This window comes from Zingiber officinale, chromosome 7A (assembly GCF_018446385.1).
Source record: "Zingiber officinale cultivar Zhangliang chromosome 7A, Zo_v1.1, whole genome shotgun sequence".
NCBI lineage: Eukaryota > Viridiplantae > Streptophyta > Magnoliopsida > Zingiberales > Zingiberaceae > Zingiber > Zingiber officinale.
Window position 1 is genome coordinate 101,540,999 of NC_055998.1, and position 23,280 is coordinate 101,564,278.

Here is a 23,280-nt window from a genome sequence, read left to right on the forward strand (position 1 = left end):
TCCAAAGTGCTCTAAATAACCAATAAAAGGCACCGTTGGACTTTTTGAAGCCTCAAAAATTCACCTGACTTGAAATGAGTGTAATCAAATCTATATAGGTTCATCAATAGATTTTGACCAAAATCCACTAATGGACTTAGGTTATTTGGATTTCTACAAACTCGTAATCACTAGGAAGGGTTAAGCAAGGAGAAAGTAAATATGATGTCAAACCTTGGTTTTGATCAACGAACAACGTGGGTTTGGTATCAAAATGTCAGGACTACAAAGGGGCTTATATGATCTCATACCAAGACCACGATCTAGCTAAAATTTAGCATCACAGTGGAGTACCTCCAGAAAGTCCTAAGTAATGGAGAACATATTGTTAGTATTGTTTCATAAATCTTTCCCATATATCGATGGACAACATAAATATGACTTGTGGACACTATTTTTTTTGGCATTATAGACCAATTTTACAAATAGTAGCAAATATGATATGTACATCATTAAATCTTTATCTGTCTTCTTCTACCAAATTCATCCTTGTTTGAAAATTCTTCTTCAACGCCGATGTTCTTCAACCTAGTTGTCCTTCAAAGTCATCTCTTGAACGTCTTACGACAATATTTCCACTTTCTACTTACTCTATTGCAATCCCGCTAAACTATAAGAAGAGGTATGGTAAGCAGGAAGAGGTTCGTGATAGGGTTATATTTATAAGAGCAAAAAGATGTTTGGATGGAGATCAATGTCATACAATGGAGAGAGAGGGTGAGAAACATGATGAAATGACATGCATCTGAACGACAAAAACAACTTTCAAATTTGAATATCTTAAAATATGGCTTGAAAAATGTCTTGGAAAATACCATCTATAGAGGTAGAGGTTGACGGGAAGGGTAGTTTCGGAATATCAAACTAATAAGTGTGTGGTTTGATAATTATTAAAATATAGTGTGTCTTTTAGTCAATTCCGAACCTGCGTGTTTTTTTGATTAATTCTGAACCTTATGTGTGCCTTTTGGTAAATTATCGAAATTATTAAAATAAACTTAAATAATTAAGATTGTATATGTATTCTATTATCTATTTAGTATAGTGGTAAATAAGCTAAATTTGAAACACGTAATTAACTTCGACTCAAATTAATGACTTAATCGTGGCGTCATACAGATTGGAATGATGCACTGCATAGATTTAAAATTGGCTGGTTTTTTTTTAAAATTTAGCTCAAATAAAAATTATTATTAATTATATTTGAATTAATTTTTATTAATTTATATTTATTTTCAATTTAAATTTGTTTTTCAATTGTTTTTGGCGAGGTAACAAAAAGACTTGATTAAAATTATTTGAGCTTAGTATAAATCGTTTAAGCATTGGATATATTTACCATGTATAAGCCTTCAGAATTACGAAATAAATGGGGAAAATACCTAGCTCGAGTTTTGCTTGTATAGAAATGATAACAAGCACGCATTTTGGTAAATTCCACAAATTATTGTGATGAGCATAACTTCCACTTAAATTCCAGCGAATTAGAATTACCAATGTTCCGAATATAAAAACCACAAACAGATCAAACATACTCATCGTTCACTATAATCATTATGGAAAAAGACGAATACACTCGTCCCCAGCACCCCCGTCAACCCGTCCCAAGGTCAACACGGAAGAGATAAATCACGAACAACTACTAGCCTTTGAAATAATAATTAGCACATAAGAAAAATATTTACCTCGATTTTACCGAGATTCGAACCCCAGACCTCATTATGACAACACCTCATGCGCTAACCACTAGACCCATCCGAGGGACAACATTCACTATAATCATGGACGATAAGCAAAAGGACAGGGAACAGAAAAGAAAGTTAAATTTGGTAGATTATACTCCATTAATATTGAGAGTTTGTAATGTAGACTGCTCGTCAACATTCAACAAAAATTACTATCTACAGGTTTAGTGTCGTTCCACAAAAGAAACTGACTACTCTACAGCCACAAAGAAGATTAGTTTCCAGGATGGACGAAGCATAGAAGATTGAAACAGAATCAGCAAGATCGACAAGGAACAGAGTGCTTAATTCTTACTGCTTCCACCCGGCCTGCCTAAAACCAAGTGTGATTTCCACATAACAATCAAGCTCCAAATGCTTCATGGCAGCAACAGAAGGCAGAAATAGGCCTAGCCTTGCCGACTAAATAGAAGCCTCAAATAAAATACAATATCATCAATAGCTGCCATAATATGGCTGTGGAGCTGCTACTGGTTGAGGAAATCCTGGTGCTACTGCTGCTGCTGATGGCTGTCCATAACCAGGTTGAGGATAAGCCTTCACAATCAAGAATTAGATTAAAACTTCACTTAGAAATAACTTAAATCCAACTGAAATTTTTTGCCCAAACAAATCAACAGAGATCTTCAAAAGCACCATCTAAACACCACTGTTTAGGAATCAAAAATAATGAGAACTAAGCATGGGTGATAAGCAGTGGAGCTTCACTACAATAAGTTTAATTAAATATTTAAACGAAGATCCCTAATACTAATCAGATTTTTTCTATCCTATGATCCAAATGAAACTACAATAAGTCACAATAAGCAATCTTGGAAGATACTGGAAAGTATCAGTCTGCAGTACCAAACAAAAGTTAAAACACGCTAGAAGATCAAGTTAAGCAAAAATGATAAATTATTATAGTACTATATGCAAGTCAAAATAGTCAAGATGGAAATGTTGTCAATTTCGTGTATAAAATTGCACCATCCTCCCTTGCAGTGACCTATTGGACTTTTCATCAGACAAGAATGGCAAGAATTCAACTTGCTCTTTTACAGAATGATCCAAAACTTGCATATCTGATGAGAAAAACTTGAGTCGAAAAAACAATTATGGCTTAACGATACTTTTTGAGATAAAAAAGCATACAATAGTTTTGAAGGTAAGCTTAAGTTTTGAATGTAAACATTATACATAATCCAAACCGTTTAATTCTGAAAGAGAAAAAAAAAATATTTGCTCCTAGGTCCTATAACATTTGCCAGAAAGCAAATTGAGAAATAAAGGAATATATAATGCTCAGCAAAGGAGAAGGCAGCTTGGTGAGTTTGCTTTGTGGAAACTTCAATTTTCTTTTTGGCTTCTTCATATGATAAAATCTATTTTTTTAATAGAAAATGCTTAACAGCCTTGGTGCAATGGTAAAGGTGTTACCATGTGACCTTGTGGTCACGGATTTGAGTCGCAAAAAGGATAAAGTTGCATGCAATAGACTTAATATGGTCCGACTCTATCCTAGGACCACGCATTGACAGAAGCTTCGTACACTGGCATGCTCTTTTTTAATAGAAAATGCTTAACCTTTCCCGAAATAAGAAAAAAACAATCAAGTACCTAACTCCAAAAATAAAAACTGTTACACTTCTACCAATCTTAAGCATGGAAATGCTTGGAAATTAATAATCTAACAGCTATTCTCTAAAAACAAGTACCTCCACTTGGTATGTTGCTGGATAAACACCGTATGCAGTGCTCGGGGTAGCTGATGTAGCAACTTGTGGCTGGCCAGAATTAGCAAAACTTCCATATGCAGCATATCCAGGCTGGAATTTCAATCCTTGTGAGACAAACTAAAGTAGATAGGAGATAAAACCAAATGGCATTATCATCATAGTAATGAAGAAAAAAAGGACCCTGATCAGTCAAATAAAAAATTGGCTATTTCTCAAGAATTTAAGAGTGATGTAAAGCATTAATATTGTTCAAAGGTGCAGGACCAAAGAAAATGCTTAATTTCACAAAAAGGTAGTACATGTATGTAACTTACATGTGATGCATATCCAGGATTCCATTGGGTCTGTGGCTGGGTGGCCGTTGGCCAAGCAGGAGTTGCTTGTCCGTAACTAGCTGGCCACTGACTTTGAGCATTTGGATAGGCCCCCAACATTGACAGACCTGGTTCATGGAAGTTCTTCACCATCTTAGCATTGTCTGAGGCAAGAAAATCTTCAGCGTGCCTTTTTTTTGAAATCATCAAGCCCTTTTGACGCAAAAAAAGTAAAGCATGCCGATTGGAGGCTTTTTTGATTGACTGTGCATCTCCAAAGAGATCCAAAAACTAAAAGAGAAGTTCCACATTAGGCATTGAAACCAAAACAAAAATATTAAAGTTACATCATAACAGAAAATTAAAAAAGACAAGAATAAAATAAAATGCCATACCTCAATATAATTTCAATAAAATATAAAACAAATGGAGGGAAATTTCTTGTGAAAGAGTAAGGAGCATAAAGTGAGGAATGAAAGTATGTCCTTTATCACCCATGATACTCAGAATTGGTAGAATACGTTATTAATAACCTATAATTGTAAATCGATGTGATCTAACAACTATATTTTGAAATAAGATTCCATGATACCCCCACCCCCTTGTGTCTTCATCCCATTCCCTGACCTCCCCTCGCTGCACCCTCCTGTTCTCCTGCTGCCAATCATCTCTCCCTCTCTATCCCTGTTCTCCTGGAGTTCTCAGGAGCATCTCTCTCCATACGTTTTGCTTGATGTGCCTCTCTAAATCAAACCTTCCAATTCACCAACCTAGACAGAGAGTTGCTGAGCAAACTATAACCCTCAATTTTACTCCCACATCGGCCCTCAATGCACGCATAAACCGAAAGTCCATGATGACACCACCTGCCCCGTATCAGGTTGATTCCCCACTCCACCTTCTTCAGTGTCAGCCTCAACCAACTGTCAAGGCCCACTGTTGGATCTGTACCCAGTATCACAAATCTTGAGCAGCTCAATGTTGTGCACGAATGCCTCAATTTGTATCCCCGCCGATATCTAAAAGTGCTCATTTCCCTCACGACAATTTTTCTAAACTAAATTGGACCTAACATGATATTGTTGTTGTTTACATCTAGTTCTAAGCATATTCTGTTTTATCTTTCTATAACTCATTTAGGTAGCAAAGACGATTATAATCCATTGAGATCCTAGCAACTTATGAAGATTCTTTGGATTGTTTATGGTGCTCAATCATGTCTTTAGCCCACATACAAATTCACATTTTTTTTATTTGCAATTCGTCTCTCTGGCTTTCTTGCAGTTCTCTGATGATATATCTTCTCCAATAGATCCTTACATTTGTAATTCTAATAGTGAATGTGCAATTGGGCTCTTTTTTCCCCCTCAAGACTTTTAAGGTTTTCTCTTTTAATTTCTACCGTATGTGTTTTGGCCTTTGACCATTGGTTGTAGCATATGTTTTTTAGTTCCAAATTTTATATTTAAAGCAAAATATGTGGCCCACTCTTCTCTGTGATGCAGTGATGATTCAACATGTTTATACAACTGCATTTTCTTGTCATTATAAGTTTTGAGCTACAATTTCATTATTTTAATGTTCCTGAATGTTTTCCCTTTCTTAGCTGAATCTTGTGGCTTGGTTGATGTCTTTAGTTGTATATCGGGATATATTTTGTGTCATCTGTCTGAAACTAATTTCTTCATGGAGGACTTTTAAGGCTATGTATAGCCACAACAGAGCACTTGCAAGTCTATGTGCAATCGGAAATGCATTTCAGGAAAATCTTCCTTGGAAATGGTTTGGTATATTTTGACAAAGTGAAAATATTATTTGTTAGAAGCAAATAGCTCCTAGTGCTGCCTTATTATCTTGCTTCTTGAATGCTTACCACGGTTCTACCAATTTCACAGGTGTGCTAACATTTTTGACCTCACTAGAGACTTCTACATCATCAGTCATTACCATCCATCTCCGACTCGGTGTCATAAGTTTGACATTGTTAATTGTCTTGTGTGTGCAATGGAATGATACAACATTAATAAACAAACACATAGGTCAACATGATATTGAATAGTGAATCTATGGCAGGTATGAGATTATTCTACAATGGATTTTGTCATAAAATTAATAATTTATTTTTCGTATACATGCTCTAGTGTGCTAGATGCAAACAAAAAAACAAACAAATCATTTTGAACACTCTGATTTGTTCTCAAGGACCTTTGTAGATTAGCAGATTTCTCATTTACTAATTGCAGTTAAATTTGTCCTACGATCCACCCCTCTTGACTGACACGATCAATCAATCTATCAATGAGAGAGGTACTTAGATTTATGAAGTATCGAGAAAAAAAAAGTTATGTAAAGTTATCAAAAATTTATGTATGATTTGCAGCCTGAATCATATTAACTATGGTATCCAACCCATTTTAAATCATCAAGGCGGGTACTAAGAACCATTCTGTGACAGTGTCAATAGTGAAACTCACAACAAAACAGCAGCAACAGAAGATTATCAAATATCAGAGGGCAAATCTAGGGGTGCAATCTCAGCGAGGGAATGCTGTCATGCAACCTCAATAGGCAGAAAAGGTGGTTAAGAAAGCAAAGACCAAAAAACCTAGATGCACGCCTTGTCATCACTCCAAAGCAAACAATTTTTCACTTGTTGGGCAAAACAATTTGTTATTGTGGTTAACTTATAGGAATTGCTTGTTACATAATTAAAAGTGAGTCAGAACAAATGTCTCTCATATTTACCCAAAAATTATGATCCCAATATTTTGAAAATGACTGCCAATGGAAATTCTAGCACTAAATATTGCAATTATAAAGCATGAGTTTATCATGGAAGCAAGGTTTAAAATTTTGATCTGTGCTAAGATTTCGGTCCTGGACCGGAACGATACGGTTTCGGTACTGTATCATGTCGTGCCGATTTAGTTTCGGTATTTTTTTAAATATAAAATATATTAATTAAAAAATAAAATATTTAACATAGATATTTTAAAAATAAATAATATAAAAAATAATCTTTTAAAAAAGGAAAAGATATGAAAATAGATAAATAAATAAATTATTATAATTTTTAAATTAAAATAAATGAAATATAAAATTAATTAGATAATTTTATTAGGGTTTAATAAAGCCTCTTTAGATTAGATCCACCAGAGCTAGGAGTTCATTAAAATAATTAATCTAAGTTTAATTAAAAAAATTCGAAATCCGACACTACTCGTGAGCTCGCGCAACTTCGGCGCTGCCGCGAGGTTGCACAACCCCTCAGCCATGGCCGCGGAGATCGCATGACTACTCTAGCGCTCCCGCGGTGGTTGTACGACCCCTCTGTAGCGGCCTGTTGCGCGACGCCTCCGCGGCGGCAATGGAAAGGTTATGCGACCCCTCCGCGTGCACAACACGTTGCAACTATTGCGGGTTTGGTACTTGGGTTGTGCCGGTGCCGGTTTTTAGGCGAAACGAGATGTTTCGCCCGTTTCGACCGTCTCGGCACGACACTTTAAACCATGCATGGAAGTGCTAAAATATTGATAAAGCAAGACCAGGTATGGATAGAGGGGAGTAGTGAAAGAGGAGCCATAGAAACATGAAGCAGAGAAGGCAGGCAATAAAAATAAAAAGTAGATGGGAGCAAAGAATATAGGATTCAATAAATTCAATTTATAAATTAATCTATATTACCTCAACCTAGGCCGATATATAGGCTTTATATCCAAACCAATCGTCTCATTCTAACTCATATAACATTAATAAAACAGATAATGACATTCTTATTTGGTGGTGCGTTGCTAGTTAGATCATACAAATGCATTAAGTTTCACTCATTATAACCCGTAAAGCAGATAATCATGAAACTATATAGAAACTGTTGTACTCATCCACTTGTTAGCCAAATGAAAAGAATAATCATTACCTCTAGAAAGATGCATGATATCTCTTCTCTGTCAATGGCACTAGCCACGTTAGCATTACCAAGATTTGGAGAAATAAATTTCTCCACCAATGAATCCAAGTAATCAACACGCTTTGGTGATGATTGCATTGACTCTAAGTGGATAACTGCCTGGAAATTAAAAGTGGACAATTCCTTCACACATCAAGTAACAAATTAAAAAGTTGGAGCAGAACAAACTCTATAAACAAACCTCAAGAATTGGTCGTGATAGTTGCAAATTTTCAAGATGTCTAGATAAAAGTTCCCTTGCTTTTTCTGCATCACCAACAACCTACCGAAGTGATAAGACTTAGTGGTATTTACGAATTGTATTCAGTAATACTAGATAACTACAGTTCTAAGATGCTTAGAATTGAAAAGGTTGTAACCTTAAACCATAAAAATAAGTTTTATATAGAGCATCTAAGTTTAATTGACAACATATTAAAGATGAATGAACTAAGAATACACACACATGAACACGTTCAATATGATTGTCATATTGCAATCTAGACTTTAGGATATCACAATACTAAGATTGACCCAGTCATTCCAAGTCTCAAGCAAGCATAATGTGCAGAATCATTATTTTACTGGATATAACCTAAGCATGGATCATAAAGGATAAAAGGAACAATGGAAGCAAAAAAAAAAAAAAATCAATTATATGTGAAGGGGCGAGTACAAAGAACAAAAAAAAATTTAGCTAATATCACTAATATTGGTTTGAAGTGAATCATAAAGGATCATTGAATCAAAGAAAGCAAACCCCCTAGTAAATATAAAAGCAATTATAAGTGAAGAAGCATGTACAAAGACCAAAGAAAAAATTAGCTAATATAACTAAAATTGGTTGAAGTGGCTCATAAAGGACCATGGAATCAACAAAAGCAAAACCCCTAGTAAAAAAACAATTAAAGTGAAGGGGCAAGTAGAAAAACTAAAGAAAATTTAGCTAATGCAACTAATTTGAAGTGACTTAGGCATGTTTGATACTAATATAGATATAAAGTTGAATGGAGAGACAAGATTCAGGTAATCAACCTCAAATAGATTGGGCAATCATGGTTTGTTATCTTACTATTTAATTAAGAATCTAGACCTTTAATAACCAACTCTCAATTGATTTGGTGAAGCCCAAAATTAAGTTACGTTAATATCCTTTTTTTTCCTTTTCACACCAAAAATAATTTTAAGACTTATTAGTAATTTCAACTTCTTATCCTTCTCAAATCACATATGCATAACCTAATTTCTACTATCAACATCACTTCTCGCCGCCTCAATCCTCATCGGTTCTTCATCGTTCTCTCCTCCCCTCTCCCTCTCCAATGTTTCCTACAGCTTTCTTCTTCTTATCTTATTTATATCACAACGCATCAATCCATCTGTTTCGGCTCTTCTGTGATACAACAGTATCAATCCATCTATATTTCATCGATTCTTCAGAAAAATCACAACCGCATCTATCCATCTTGTATCTCTTCGGGAAAAATAACGGGTGAAATACAAGATTCATGTAATCAACCTCAAATAGATTGACAATCATGGTTTGTTATTGTTGACTTAAAAATGGACAAGTAATTATTTAAATTATGCAATTGCCTTTACTAATAAGTGTAGTACATTAATAACAATCAACATTATGACTGCTGGAACACAAAGAAAAGATTTGGAATCAAGTATTTATCCTTCTTACATGAGTCTGTCCCATAAACTAATTAAGAGTTGCTTCTCCACTCAACTCAATTTCACGAGACATTGATAATGTGAGATGAATCCTTACCAAATAAAGAAAGCGTGTGTATTGAATAAGCAACCATTGCAGAAGTTGTGAATGCTCTTTCTCCCGTTCAGCATTTATAGCACTCTCATAAATAGAAAAAGCAGCTTCTTTCTCACCCTGAAAACAGACAACCAATTGGAACTTTACAGCAATTGCAAAGGTATAATTAAAATATCATGCTTCAGATAAACTTTCAAGTACCAATCGATATTCCATATTTGCATATTTCACGATAGCCTCCAACAAACCAGGAGAAACTTTTGAATAAAGAAACTGGTATGTTGTGCGAGCTCCATCAACATCTGCACATAATTCCTTGAATCTAGCAGCAAAGAGGTGAATCTCAGGTTGTTTCTGTCAAAAGAAATTAGTAAGATCACAGATTCATTATATTTTATACCACAAAATTTTAAATATATGAATAGAGCAGAAGAATGGATGGCAATCCAGTTCACCTGCTCTGTGCAGTTTATGTCAGAGTATTGAACCACAAAAACCTTTCTGGGAAATCTAAGCAAGCAGTAATGTCATTTAAGTATCACATATTTGGTTTTGTATATTTTGTTTGAAAAAAATCTAGATCCGCTACATTAACGCCCCCCTAGTGTTGGCCCCACAGATATGGAGGGAGGTAAATTGTATATTTTGTTTGAAAACTATAAGTCATGGTTTCACAAGAATTTTCATATCTCCAGTTTATCTTTGAAGAATCTAATCACAAAAATTCGTGCACATAAATTACATCATCAGACAACTTCAATTACAGTTTTAAAACAAACAATTCTGGTTATAAAAGTGAGTCATTCATGTGGAGCAGGTTAATTTACCAAGATGGCTATATAAATAAATTTAAGGAGAATGATTTAGCAGTCCAGAATGAGAAAAGCACGGCAAATCATGAAGAAGAAACTTATGTACCACACACACATGTGAGCACCACACAAACACCAAAAAAAGCAAAAACGCTTTCCTAGTTTAGAAATGCAGTGTGCACTTCAAAAAAAAACTGAAGTAGAACAAATTATTAGCTGAAGGATATAAATCTAGATCAAAATGAATGTGTAACAAAGAGAATAAAAACCTTCACAAAGACTTGAGTTGCTCTGGCAAGAGCATTATAGGCGAGTTCCATGCTTCCACTTGCTTCCATGCATAGAACATAACGGATCCAGAACTCCGGATAATTCGCACAAGCGATTAAACATCTTTCATACAACTTAACAACCTGCAATATTACATGAATTAGATACAAGAAAGGTGAACCTTAAATAGATATAGGAGAAAAGCACAATCTAAACACAAAGAGAAGTGACAGAAATACTCCATTAGCTGATCAGGGAGGCCCCTCATATGTAAGGAGGGACCAACCTTGCCTGACAGATAGATGGTTAAGGGATAAGCAATAAGCAAACACCTGCATGTATGAGATTTGAATTTTAAAAACGGATATTTGATCAACACCTAATGAACCCAGAACATCAACTAACAAATAAGAGTTTGAAGTACTTAGCCTCATAGAAACCAAACATTATGCCCACGCTTTATCCTCAGTTCAATACCCCATTTTATAAGGTAGCTTCACAGAACATACTAGCCATTAAAGCATACTCAGCCAATATGACTGAGCTGTAAGTTCAAAATCATTCCAACTGGAATTGTTAAAACATCAAAAACATCTAGCAACAACTACAAGAAACAATATAGACTATGTACCTTGTTGAAATCATCTCCTCTTTCGATAAAGTCGAGATAATTGTGCCAGTTTTCAAGCTCTATATCATCGAGAGATCTGACATGGAAGTATGGCCTTCTGACAGCTGTTTCAAAACCAATGATCTTAGAATCGAACTCTTTAGCTTTCTTATAGATCTCTTCCCTAATATCAATATACTTCTTCAACTCCTCAGCTTCTGTTAAACCTGCACTTACAGGTATAGAAGATTGTTCTACTACACCATCATGAACTTCACCATGAAGAGATTCCAAGCCAGTCTCCAAAGTAGAAATCACCATACCAGCTTCCTCAGCCATGCGTATTTCAGACAGAGGGTGAGCAGTTGCCAACTCTTTGAAGCTGTAGATTATGTTTTAAGGTTAATAACACAAGGACAAAAAAAAAAACTAGGGGCTATATAATCACAGCAATTAGAATACAAAATTGAGAGAATATTCTCCAAAAACTCTACCAAAAAAGCAAGAAAAAAACACAAAGACCAGAGCATCAGAGCCATCTCTCTTCATAAAACTCAACAAAAATTAAGCGTTGAAGAAATTATATCATCAAAGATCATATCTGTAACAATCATGCATGTAATATACTGATTAGGATTAGTACAGATTTTCGTAAAAAAAAAAAAAATAGATGATATCACAGGAATGAGTGATGCATTAGAGGGTGAATAAAAAAACAATCGCAGCTACAAAATGGGCATATCAGCATACAAATGGAATGGTAAATCACATAATAATAGTTTAATTACCAGTTAAAATAGCGATCTAGTTGCTGAATTGGATTCTCCAAAATTCTGGTATAAATCATGGCTAGATTACTCCATGCTTGATGAGACTCCTCATATCTAATGTACTCATCCCACAACTGGTATGACAGATAATCTGTGCCAACATATGCCAGTCCACGTTCAAACAGCCTGAAAGATAAGCATAAATTATAGTCTAATAAATAAATATATAATCAAAAGTAAAAGTCAAAAACTAATAAGTTCATACCAAAAAATAAATAAATAAATTATAGTCTAATCAAAAGGGAAATCGGTATCACATTGAGGCACAAATAATTAGGAAAAATAACGAAAGCTAAATCTCGCTATATTCATGAAATTATACTAGTTTCAATGACAAACGAATATATAAATATTAAATACCTTCGGATAATATCAGGATCTTCATATGTCGAAATTGCAAAAGCACAATAATGCAGCCAAATTTCAACAGAGTAGGTGACTGCTAAAACAGCTCGTTCATAGACCTCCACAACTTTGTTGACACTGTCCAAACGCCCCTCATGATCAGCATATTTCTTCCAGTATCCATAACATAGGGGAAACTCAGCTAAGAATGCATCATAAACTTTCCGAATTTTGACAACGTCATTCTGCAGATAATTTGTTTAAGATTGGCATCAATTGAACTGATAAAATAGAATGAACTTGAATGAAAAATCAGAAAATACAAGTAAATCCAACTAAATAGAACTACAAAAGCTTGAAACTCAGTTGCCCACTCCTAAAATGCATGGTACTGATTGGTGCAAATAAAGACAAATCCATAAACTGAAAATCTATTGGACAAGAATAAAAGGGGTAGCCCGGTGCAGAAAGCTCCTACCAATGCGGGGTCTCGGGGAAGGTCTATTGTATGCAAGTCTTACCTAAGAGGTTGCATCCGAGACTCGAACCCGTGACCTCTAGATCATATGGCAGAAACTTTACTGTTGCGTCAAGGCTCCCCTTCATCTATTGGACAAGAACAAAAGAGTAATATTTTTCAACAACAAGGATTCATATGATTATTGTGTGCTTGATTTATTTCTTCTTTTTAGCACAAGTTCATGCTTGAAGCACATACGGAGCTAGTTTATACATTAAAACCCCATATTTGGTTCATTTGAACCAATTTAGAATAACTCCAATTGACTTAAAAGCATAGTTTGAAATCTCATACCATACCGAACAAAACGGTCTAAACTTATGATTCTGATAAATTACCAAAACTCGATACAACTCAACAATTTTATGTCGTTGTGTCAATCATGTCAATAAGTATTGCTTCATATCAACACTCAACGCCCCTTGACAAGTTAAAATTGAGATAATATTGTTATTTTTTTTTTTTAATTTGTCTCCATACAAGATAATGTCAAAATCATAATATTCCAAATGAAAAGCAAATATTGAACTTAATTATATAGTTGTCTTATTTTTTTAGTTTTCATCTTTTTCCTACTTCCACCTTCAATTGACCACCAACACCATACACCAAAACATCAGCATGATACTGAACATATAGTTCCAATCAAAGAAAACCATAAGTAATTATATTTGGTAGCTTCTAAGTAGTACAAATTAGCTTAACATTTATTTAGAAAGTGAAAAACACTTTACATATTTACCATATGTATTTTTTACTTATGTATATGATTTATTTCAAATTGTTGACTAAATAATGAGTATTAAATTTCATGTGTTTTACATTGTACAATTCACATATATTATCTTCTATGTGGAAGTATGAATTGTATGTGTTGATAAATATCCTACATTGCATTATGTTAGTCATTTTATCAACATAAAAATTATATGATATTTTTAATCTTCACCACATATGCACTAGCATACCTCATATACACTATCAGTCAACCATATGCTTTTTGAACCTTAGTGCACTCTTCTAGTCGCACATTCCTAATCCTGCCCATATAAACTAGCTAATGGTATAACGTTTTTTAATGTGACAATAAATCTGACTAAGAGAAGCTCTTTTTTCCTTTGGAAAAATCACATGCTCTGTCATAAAAATATAAGCTTCAGCACAAGATGAAAATCTTCATTAAGTGAGAAACAAAAACAAGATATGCATTTATTCCATACAGACTTTGAAAATTTACATATGAAACCATCACAATCCTGCATTTTGTTCCCAGATTGTAGCATCAGAAAAAAAAATATAATATTGTAGTTAATACAAAAATGAATTACACAGAAATCTTCCTTATCTATGGTTCAAATCAAACATCAAGAACAGTTACCATCATGAAGCTACCAAGTCACAAACATTCAAAATTACTTGGATCAAATTCATTTAAAAAAAACATTGTATGCTTAGCATCCAAAGATGATAAGTTGCATAGCAGAAATACCTCAGCAACTTTCTCTGTTTCCTCAATAAGTAATGTCCATGCATTGAAATCTAAACAATTCACTTGAACCAAATCCCATAACCTTTCTTCCTCAGCCGAATACACCACTGTAGAATTTAGAAAAAAAAAACACATCAAGATAGTAGATCTTAAAATAAGGGAAGTCTAAAATATGAAACCCAAAAAAAAAAGAAATTTTTAGTATAATAGATCAAAGAAAATGAACATTTTCTCATCAACACAAGGGTAGCATTTCTCATCAACACAAGGGTAGAAAGGCTAAGTACCATCTCCATACAGCTCAATGGCACCTCCACCAGTGTCACCCGACATAACTCCATTCTCAACTGCTCCAACAGTTTGATAATTTACCATTTCATTGATGCTTACATTAACTGAACCACAACCAACAGTATGCATTGAAGCATCTGTCTTGTTTTCATTGCTGAAAGTGCTTTCAGTGAGTGCATCAGTTGTAGAGTCAACTTTGGCTTCATTTAACAGACCAACTGGAACATCTTCTGGCATCAAACTTGGATTGTTTTCGTAGGAGTTACCACCATCAGTAATAGAAGAATTCGTCAATGCATGAACTTCAGAAACAGGACCAGAGTTTTCGACACCAAGCACACTATCTGAATTTGTTAGAATGTGTTCAGCTGGAACATGAGTTGAAGTATCCATAGTAGCAGGTGCCTGATTAAGTAAAGGTTGACTGTTTTCCATCCTGCAATTGCAGCTTATATATTTAATTGCAGGAAGAAAAATAATAAGCAAACTCACATGCATGAAAGATCTTGGTTTGATTCCATTATAAAGTACAGACATAGTCAGTTGACAATATTTATCACACCAACAGATAAGACAATGCAGATCTTTTTATATCAAGGAACAAACTAACTGGTCTGCTACAGAAAGAGGTGTTTTGGGCATAAAGCTAAAGGGATATGGTGGATGACAGTGTATTACATGCAAGCTCTAATTATACAAGTTTAGCATAAATAATCTGCATGAATTACACTTAACAAGATAATGCAGTAGTCAACAGGACAACAAGAGCAAAGTAGAGACTCAGAAAGGTAATTTGGATTCCCGTAAGAATTAGCTAATTTCAACTTTGACCTCACTCGAGCCAACCACCACCCATTTAAGCTCTCAACACTCAGATCCACTATGTTTCCTCTCTTTTTCTTTTCAACCAAAACATCTAACCCTACAAGTTTATCCCCAACGCACTACACCTCCCTATGGCTGTAAATGAACAAAACGTTTATGAACAAGCTTGGTGCTCAGCTTGATAAGAGCTTATTTATATTCGTTCAATATACAAAGGATTAATTAAACAAACAAGCTTGAACAGCTCGTTAAACTAAACAAACAAGCTTGAACATATATGTGTTCAGCTTATTAAACGTTCGTGAACAACGTTCGTGAACAACGTTCGTGAACAACGTTCGTGAACAACGTTCGTGAACAACGTTCGTGAGCAATGTTCCTGAACCATATTCATTAATAAAACTCTTTTCAATATACTAAATAAACAATAAAATAAAATAAAATAAACAAATGTGTTTAAATTATCAAGCTCAATAACCAATTAAACAACTAAAAGTTTCAAACAATCAAACAACCTTGAATTGAAAGCTCAATAATATCTAAATGAACCAAGCTCAAGCCAAGATTGAATTTAGAGATCAATAACATCTAAACGAACCAAGCTCAAGCCAAGCTTCAAACAAGCTCAAGCTCATAAAAAAAACCAAGTCAAGCTTGAACAATCATTGTAAAAGCTTGGTTCATTTTAAGCTTGGCTCGGCTCTATTACCTTATTAAACAAGCTTGAACACCCCAAAACTCGGCTCGGCTCGTTTACCGCCCTCCCTCTAGCCCTCTTCCATTACATGGAATAAAAGGACCACCACATCCACTAAAACCAGCATATAACGATAGGTTATCAGTTGAATAAAGCTACAGCCAACACTTCATTATTTTAGCGACCTCTTCTTATAATTCACCGGCTAAAAAGAAGGGAGAAGTACCTACAAACAAGCGTCATAATTCACCGATCAAAGCCAAATATACTAATATATGTGGAAGAAGAGCGCCTCCTTGCTGACACAGATGATTCACGTTCACCCAAACTTCTTTATATGAAAAACAGCAATAAACATCAATCTTACCAATACAAAGGACCAAAAAACACACCAAAAGTTGCACTATCAACAACGCTGTGGCAGGAGAGAAGAAGACAAAGAGGCTTACTGTGCGCACGAACGGGGAAAGAAGACGAAAGACTGTTGCTGTTACCGTTCAAAGTGAACGGAGACTGACAATGAATAAAACGGTTCGAGGGAGAGAGGATTGCAGTGTATCCGGAGGCTACTTCGAACTTCGTAGACGATGGCGGGAGGCGGGCGGTGAGCGGTGGGCTGCGGGCGGAGGACAGGATTGAGACTACGGCGCACGGCGGGCGGTCGACGCTGCTGCAAGGGCGTCGACGACCGGAGCTTCTGCGAAGCGACGAAGAGACTGCAGGGCCCAAAGCGAAAGAGTGCGCAAGGTGCTTCGTCAACCGACGGAAACTGCAGTCGACGACTGGCGATCGGTGGCGAAACCGCGAGAGTGAAGGGAGGAAACGTGAAGGAGAGAGAGAAGAATCGGGTTATAGATGAAAGGGAGGGTTTCTGCTACCAACGCGAACCCTATCTCATCGAACCGCATGGCAGCGGTCCAAACCGGTTCTCTAAAACGTTACTTAAAATCCTAACTCAATTTGAGCGGTTCAAATTTAAAACACATCCACAAAAAACTTTAGTTCTCCCCAACTAATTCTCTAATCTACCACTTCATTTGAAAGAGAAAATAATAACTCTATGATTACGCTGAACCCCATGATTACCCCCCCCCCCCCCCCCCCCCCAAAAAAAAAAATAACTCTAACAGATATGGATAATGGCATGATTTTATCAAATATTTCAATAAAAGTTATAAACTCACAGATTTTTCTATTTTTGCTCTATCTAACAAAGGGAATTATGGTGACTTTTTTTTCATTAAAAAAAACAATATATATATATATATATAAATATATATGAGAATCAAAACTCGCGTAGTTCTCTTTCTTTTTTACACTTTTATCTTATGAAGTGACACTGTTATTTATTTCTATTTTCTGTTTTCATAATATTTGTTCCTTCAATATCAAATTCTTCGACTTCATATATGAAAGTTGCATTTCTTAGATTTTTTTTTTTTTGGCTCTGGTTCAATCATCTAGTAATGTTTAGGCTTCCAGCAAGTTAAGAGACAAAGTCTATCATTGTTCATTCAATATATTACCAGCGGCACTGAATGTATGTTTCACAGCAATTGTTGGCACTCGACAAGTTAAAATTTCTTTAACAATCATGGAGAGGGTAGAAAAGCTTTGAGCCTTCCGTGACCATCATTTTAGGACATCGAAATATATTTTGCTATTTACTTCATTAAAATCAAAAGCAGTTATAAAATAATTCTCAAGTTTCTGTGTGAAATTTAAGAATTCTCGTGGAAGTTTCGCCCATTCTTTTAATACAAGTTGTTCTTTTGTAAATTTTAAATTACGTATTTTGTGTTTAAGAAATACTAGATTATATTTCATATTTTATATTATATTCTTTATAAATATTATAACTTATTTGTAATGTTATATACAATATTATTATGAACAAGAGAAGAAGAATCTCTAAATGGAATTAAAGTATCGTAATATAAATCTAACATTTCTTGTAAAACTTCTAATTTATATCTAGGGTTAAATGCAACTAAATAAATTTCAAGAATATAAAAAAAGAATATTTTTTCCATTTTGTTTTCATTTTCTAATACACAAGAAGTATTAGATTCATTGGTATTATTTTCATTTAAAGCTAATACCATATTAAAAAAGTTTCTAAACTAAATGAGAAGTAGGATAATAAAAATCAAAAAGTTATTTGGTTACATCATTAAATACTTTTAAAATTTTATAAATATTTCATTATTATGAAAATAAATATATATTAGCATTATTAATATTTTGTGTAAAAAATGAACATATAATTCTCTATAATAAAATAAATCTTATAACAATTGATATGTTAAATTCCAACATATTGTTGGTGTGAGAAGCATCCGACGATCGAACCTGTGTTTTGATTTATGTCAAAGGGTATAAAGTTAACTTGTATTATTATCTAACAAGGTTTATTGAGTTTGCAGGAAAGTCCTAAATTATTTTAAGCAAAAGTCCTAGCTACAGTTAGGCAGGTGAAAAACCTTAGGGGGTAGTAACCTTAAGTCGTAGGGGATGGTAACCCTAAGTGGTGGTAACCCTAAGGGGCGGTAACCTTAGGTCCTAGGGGGTGGTAACCCTAGGTTAAGGAAAACCCTAGAAGGTGGTAACCCTAGGTCCTAGGGGCAGTAACCTTAGGCTGAGGAAAACCCTAGGGAGTGGTAACCCTAGGTCTTAGGCGGTGGTAACCCTAGGTAAAAAGTCTAGTTAGTCTGGAGGACCGAGCTGGCAACAGATAAACTCTCTTGAGTGGAATAGGTGAGGGTGTGTTCCCCGATGAGGGAACAGTAGGAGTTGGTTCAACCTAGAATTTCCGGAGGTGAAATCCGAACTCAAAACCGGACAGTCCGGAGACTGTCAAGAATACCTATATTAATCTTATGATATTGTGCTAAACTCTTTTTTGAAGGATATGTTTTGTATTTTAAACTAACACGTCTTGTAGGGAGTGAAAAAGACTTAAAGCCTCGGATGAACAGTACCCGAGGCACCCTCCATAGTGCTTGGAGGCGCCTCAGGTGCACTAGTCAAAGACCTCCGCGCAGCAGGGCAGAGGGCGCCCTCCATGGAGCTTGGAGGGATCTGGACGCTGGAGGGCACCCTCCATGGAGCTTGGAGGCGCCCTCAGAAGAATAAACAGCGGGCGATGCAGGGCTTATCGACACTGTGGATTCGGCGGGGTTGGAGGTGCCCTCCATGCGGTTGGAGACACCCTTAATAGGCTATATAAGCCTGTCTCGAGCAGAGGCTTCAACACAAATGAAATTCACAATTCTTCTACTGTACATTGCTAATGAAACAATCCGATAAAGCTGTAACGCTACTCCGACAACCACAAGCTCGACTTTCTCCATTCTTGAGTTGTTGATATACTTTTAATTTGTTGTATTTAAATTGTAACACTCATTTTGTAATATTTCCGGATTGATAGTGAATTGCCCAAAATAAACACTCAACGAGTGTAAGCCTTGGAGTAGAAGTCGCCACAGGCTTTGAACCAAGTAAAACCTTGGCGTTTGTGTTTGTGTTTTATTATTCTGCTGCGTATTTACTTGAACTTTTCTGAAATGCACGTAAAAGCCACAAGCGCTATTCACCCCCCCCCTCCTCTAGCGCTTTCGATCCTACACATATTGGTATATCTTGTGGAAATTTTTTAAGTTTCATTTCATTATTTTTATAAACTTTACTTCATTGTTTCATTATAGATGGATACGATTATAAATAGGAAATTGCATTTCTAATTGATTCAATATGATTTGTTAAAATTCTTAATCCATCTTGAATACATAAATTTAAAGCAAGACAAACGCGACGAATATGAAAAATAAACCACAAAAAATAGAGGTTGACATATAAATTTAAGTTCTTCAATACTAGTAGTATTAGAACTAGTATTATCAAATGATATTGAAAATATTTTATGAGCTTATCTATATTCTTCTAAAATTAAACATAATAATTGTGAGATATCGTGAGCATTAAGCAATTTATCAAAACTCTATAAGCTAACAATCTTTTTTGGATATTCTAGGAATTATCGATCTAATAGTAAGTCACACTCGTATATGAATATGTTTGTCAATGATCACTTCAAATATCGAAATATAAAGAAACCTTATTATTTAATTTACTAAATTCTTCAATTAAAATTTTTCCCCTTGTTGTGTTAATTTTTTAATTGTATGAGTAACTGTAGTTCTAGAAACACGTTTAATGGATTAAGAGATTTTTTTACAAAAATCTTTAAAAGTGCATTTAAATCTAAAACTAAATGAAATATATTTTACGGAAATAAATCTAGCTAATGATTCTCTTAATTTATTATCATAATATAAAAATAAATTAGAATCACTACTTCTACTAGTGAAAAATCTAGATAATTGTGCTTGAGCACAGTCAATTTCAAATTCCGTTGGTGCTTTACTTCTGTGTGTCATTTCAATGACTTATAGCTATCGTCGACTTAGAATTTGTATGAAGCATTATAGTACTTACATTTTGCACACAATTCTACCGACGGAAGAGTGACATTATCAAAATGTTTAGTAGAAATAGAAAATTTTAAATGAAGAACTTCTTGAACTTTAAAAGTAATTGCATCAGTACTTCCTTATGTTTTGGGTGCCACAGTCGGATTCGAAAGTTGCTCGGTCTCATTATCGATGTACTGAATACTAGGATTCTCTATTTCCCTGCCCCTCCAAGAACGAGATGATGATGAACCTCCTCATCCTCGTCCTCTTTCTTGCCCTCGACCTCCTTCAATTATAGTCGAAACTCAAAAGAGAAAGTCAAAAGTGTATAGAATTAGAGTCGAAAGCTTATAGAGATTGTGGAATTGAGAATGAGATTGTGAGAGTAGAGAAGATGTGAGTGAAAATAATAAATGAGCTCTCTATTTATAGAGTTTGGACAATAATGAATGTTAAATCATAGTCATTGATAAAAAATGATCAAATGATCTTAACTATTAAAAAAAATATAAAAAAATACCTCTTCTTTTGTTATCCCAACGACTAGAACACCAGCGGTTCAAATAGTCTAGCACTAAACAAAAAAATCACTAAACTGTTGGTTCAAACTGGTAGTTAATCGTTGATTGGAGGTTTTTGGAGTTGAATCGTAACTAGCCCGACACCCGACCAAGTCAGTTACAATTTTTGAACTAGAACCTGGTCAACGGGTACTAGGCCTATTGACCCAGTTTCAGGTCCAGGCCAGGTCCGGTTCAAACTGGGCCTAGGGTCGGGCCTAACTCAAAGAAAAGAAAATTACAAATTGTATTAATTCTAAATGTGATTGATACACGGAATCCTAAACCCTTTTTATAGTCTCAAGGCACGACCTATTCTTTATAAATAACAAACTTTTCTAATAAAATCATAATTTGTCTAATAAAATCCTAATAGACTTTTCGAAAAAAAAAAAATAGACAACTTTTTTAAAAGTTCAAACAAACGGTACAAATTAACAACTTAAATAACTTTTAATAAAATTAAATTCTTAACTACATTATTCTCCTCACCCAAAGAGATTTTGAATCCCTAAGTGGGAAGATGGAGCAGTTTTCAAATTGATACGTTTTTTAGCTAAGTTAAACAATGTTAATTTATTACTTCAACCGTGTTTATGTCAATGTGTTTTCCTATTTGGTCATGTAGGAAGGTGGAATAACAGTGAAGGAGATGCCACTTTTTTTTGTCGAACCAAATAATTATTATTTTATTTCTTCAATTATTGTTTTTATGCCAATATAGTTCCTATTTGTACTCAACTTCTGATACGTTGTTGATTTTTTCATCTAGAAAATCTTTTCTAATCATAGGGAATAATTGCTACGATAACTTTGTATTTTAACTTTTGATATCTTCTTTTGGTTGTCCTTTCCAACAAATAAGGAAACATTTGATCTTGTTATATGATAAGAAAGATGGTCATGTTTTTGTTGAAATTATATAATATAAAAGTGATAAGGATGAGGGTGCTTGAACTTCTTTCATTAATTCTTTCATGTCCCTTCCAAATGAGAAAAAAGTAAATGCACTTTGTTTTTTTTTATATTTTAACTTTGAGATATCTTATTTGGTCGTCCTTATAATGAGTAAGGAAATATCTGTGTTTGTTACATGACAAGAGTCCATATCTTTGTTGAAATTATGTAATGTGAAGGTAATAATAATGAGAATGATTCCACCAAACTTGTAACAAAATTAACATACAAAAATGAATGCTTGAACTTCTCTCAATAAATTAGAATATCCTCCCATTTAAAATTTAAACTTATATTTAAATAAATTAGAAAGTTAGGTAAACAAGCATTATAATTAATCTTTCTTACAATATTACCAAATGAAGGAAATATGAAAGGATTTATACCAAGTGATTTTAAAATTTTAAATTATCGTATAGCATTGCTATATCATGATGTTTATTCTCTTTAATTTCCTCATTTAACTTATTTTGATGACATGAGTGAGTCATAATTTGAGAATTTAAGTCACGATTTTTATCAAGTAGATTAATCTCTAAAGATATCAAGTCAACAAGAGATTTTTCTAAATTTACATTATTAAGAGATTTATTTAAAGTGCCATCAAAGTCATTAGAAATATGTTTTACTGAGGTTGAGCTATTAAAAGATTTATTTGACCACAACTCTTCGTACGATGATTTTGAAAATTGACTAAGGAGGTTTATCTCTTAAAGTTTGGTGGGATATATTTTTTCATTAATTATTTTTCATTGTATATGTCAATGTATAATAGGGTTTTGTCCACTTTGGACAAATCGTCAATAAATTATTGTTGGACCTCGTAATTATTTTAATGTGATCAATAAACTTAGGCTAGGTTCTGTTTGTTATTTAATCCCTATGTATAAGTGTGCAGGAGCTTAAGAGCACAGGAAGTCGAGCGGAAGACGCAGGTAGCGAGAAGGACGACACGGGAAGGGAGCCGACGGGCTCGGTGCGTTCGAAGGACGAGAGCTGCGGAAGAGTATACTGGTGGATGAGAAGAATGTGCACGACGTTTGAGAGATGAGAAGCCGGG

The 23,280-nt window shown here is 34.5% G+C and overlaps 1 protein-coding gene across 9 annotated transcripts; it reads right to left on the minus strand.

The window, feature by feature from the left end:
- Positions 1-1,849: 1,849 nt before the first annotated feature.
- Positions 1,850-17,114, minus strand: LOC122001916 (pre-mRNA-processing factor 39-like). Of its 9 annotated transcripts, XM_042556909.1 has the most exons (16): positions 16,678-17,113; positions 16,455-16,556; positions 14,703-15,142; positions 14,416-14,522; positions 12,422-12,651; positions 12,020-12,187; positions 11,555-11,613; positions 11,253-11,458; positions 10,621-10,764; positions 9,741-9,893; positions 9,540-9,656; positions 7,965-8,045; positions 7,733-7,882; positions 3,817-4,107; positions 3,482-3,619; positions 1,850-2,321 (listed from the first exon to the last, which is right to left on the minus strand). In XM_042556909.1, exons 2-16 carry the CDS (start codon positions 16,469-16,471, stop codon positions 2,220-2,222), a joined length of 2,403 nt encoding a protein of 800 aa, XP_042412843.1. In that variant the 5' UTR covers positions 16,472-16,556; positions 16,678-17,113; the 3' UTR covers positions 1,850-2,219. The 9 variants fall into 9 exon arrangements, with proteins under 9 accessions (XP_042412843.1, XP_042412841.1, XP_042412838.1 ...); XM_042556907.1 differs by having other exon boundaries at positions 1,850-2,294; positions 11,253-11,613; positions 16,678-17,114; XM_042556904.1 differs by lacking the exon at positions 16,455-16,556 and adding an exon at positions 16,241-16,454 and having other exon boundaries at positions 11,253-11,613.
- Positions 17,115-23,280: the final 6,166 nt, after the last annotated feature.

What these genes read in the sequence shown, in the direction of transcription:
- LOC122001916 (XM_042556900.1), bottom strand. An exon ending in ACACACGCTTTCTTTATTTG is followed by an intron (nt 8,046 to 9,539) that starts GTAAGGATTCAT and finishes TCACTTCGGTAG; the next exon opens with GTTGTTGGTGATGCAGAAAA. An exon ending in TATCATGCATCTTTCTAGAG is followed by an intron (nt 4,108 to 7,732) that starts GTAATGATTATT and finishes CTTCTCTTTTAG; the next exon opens with TTTTTGGATCTCTTTGGAGA.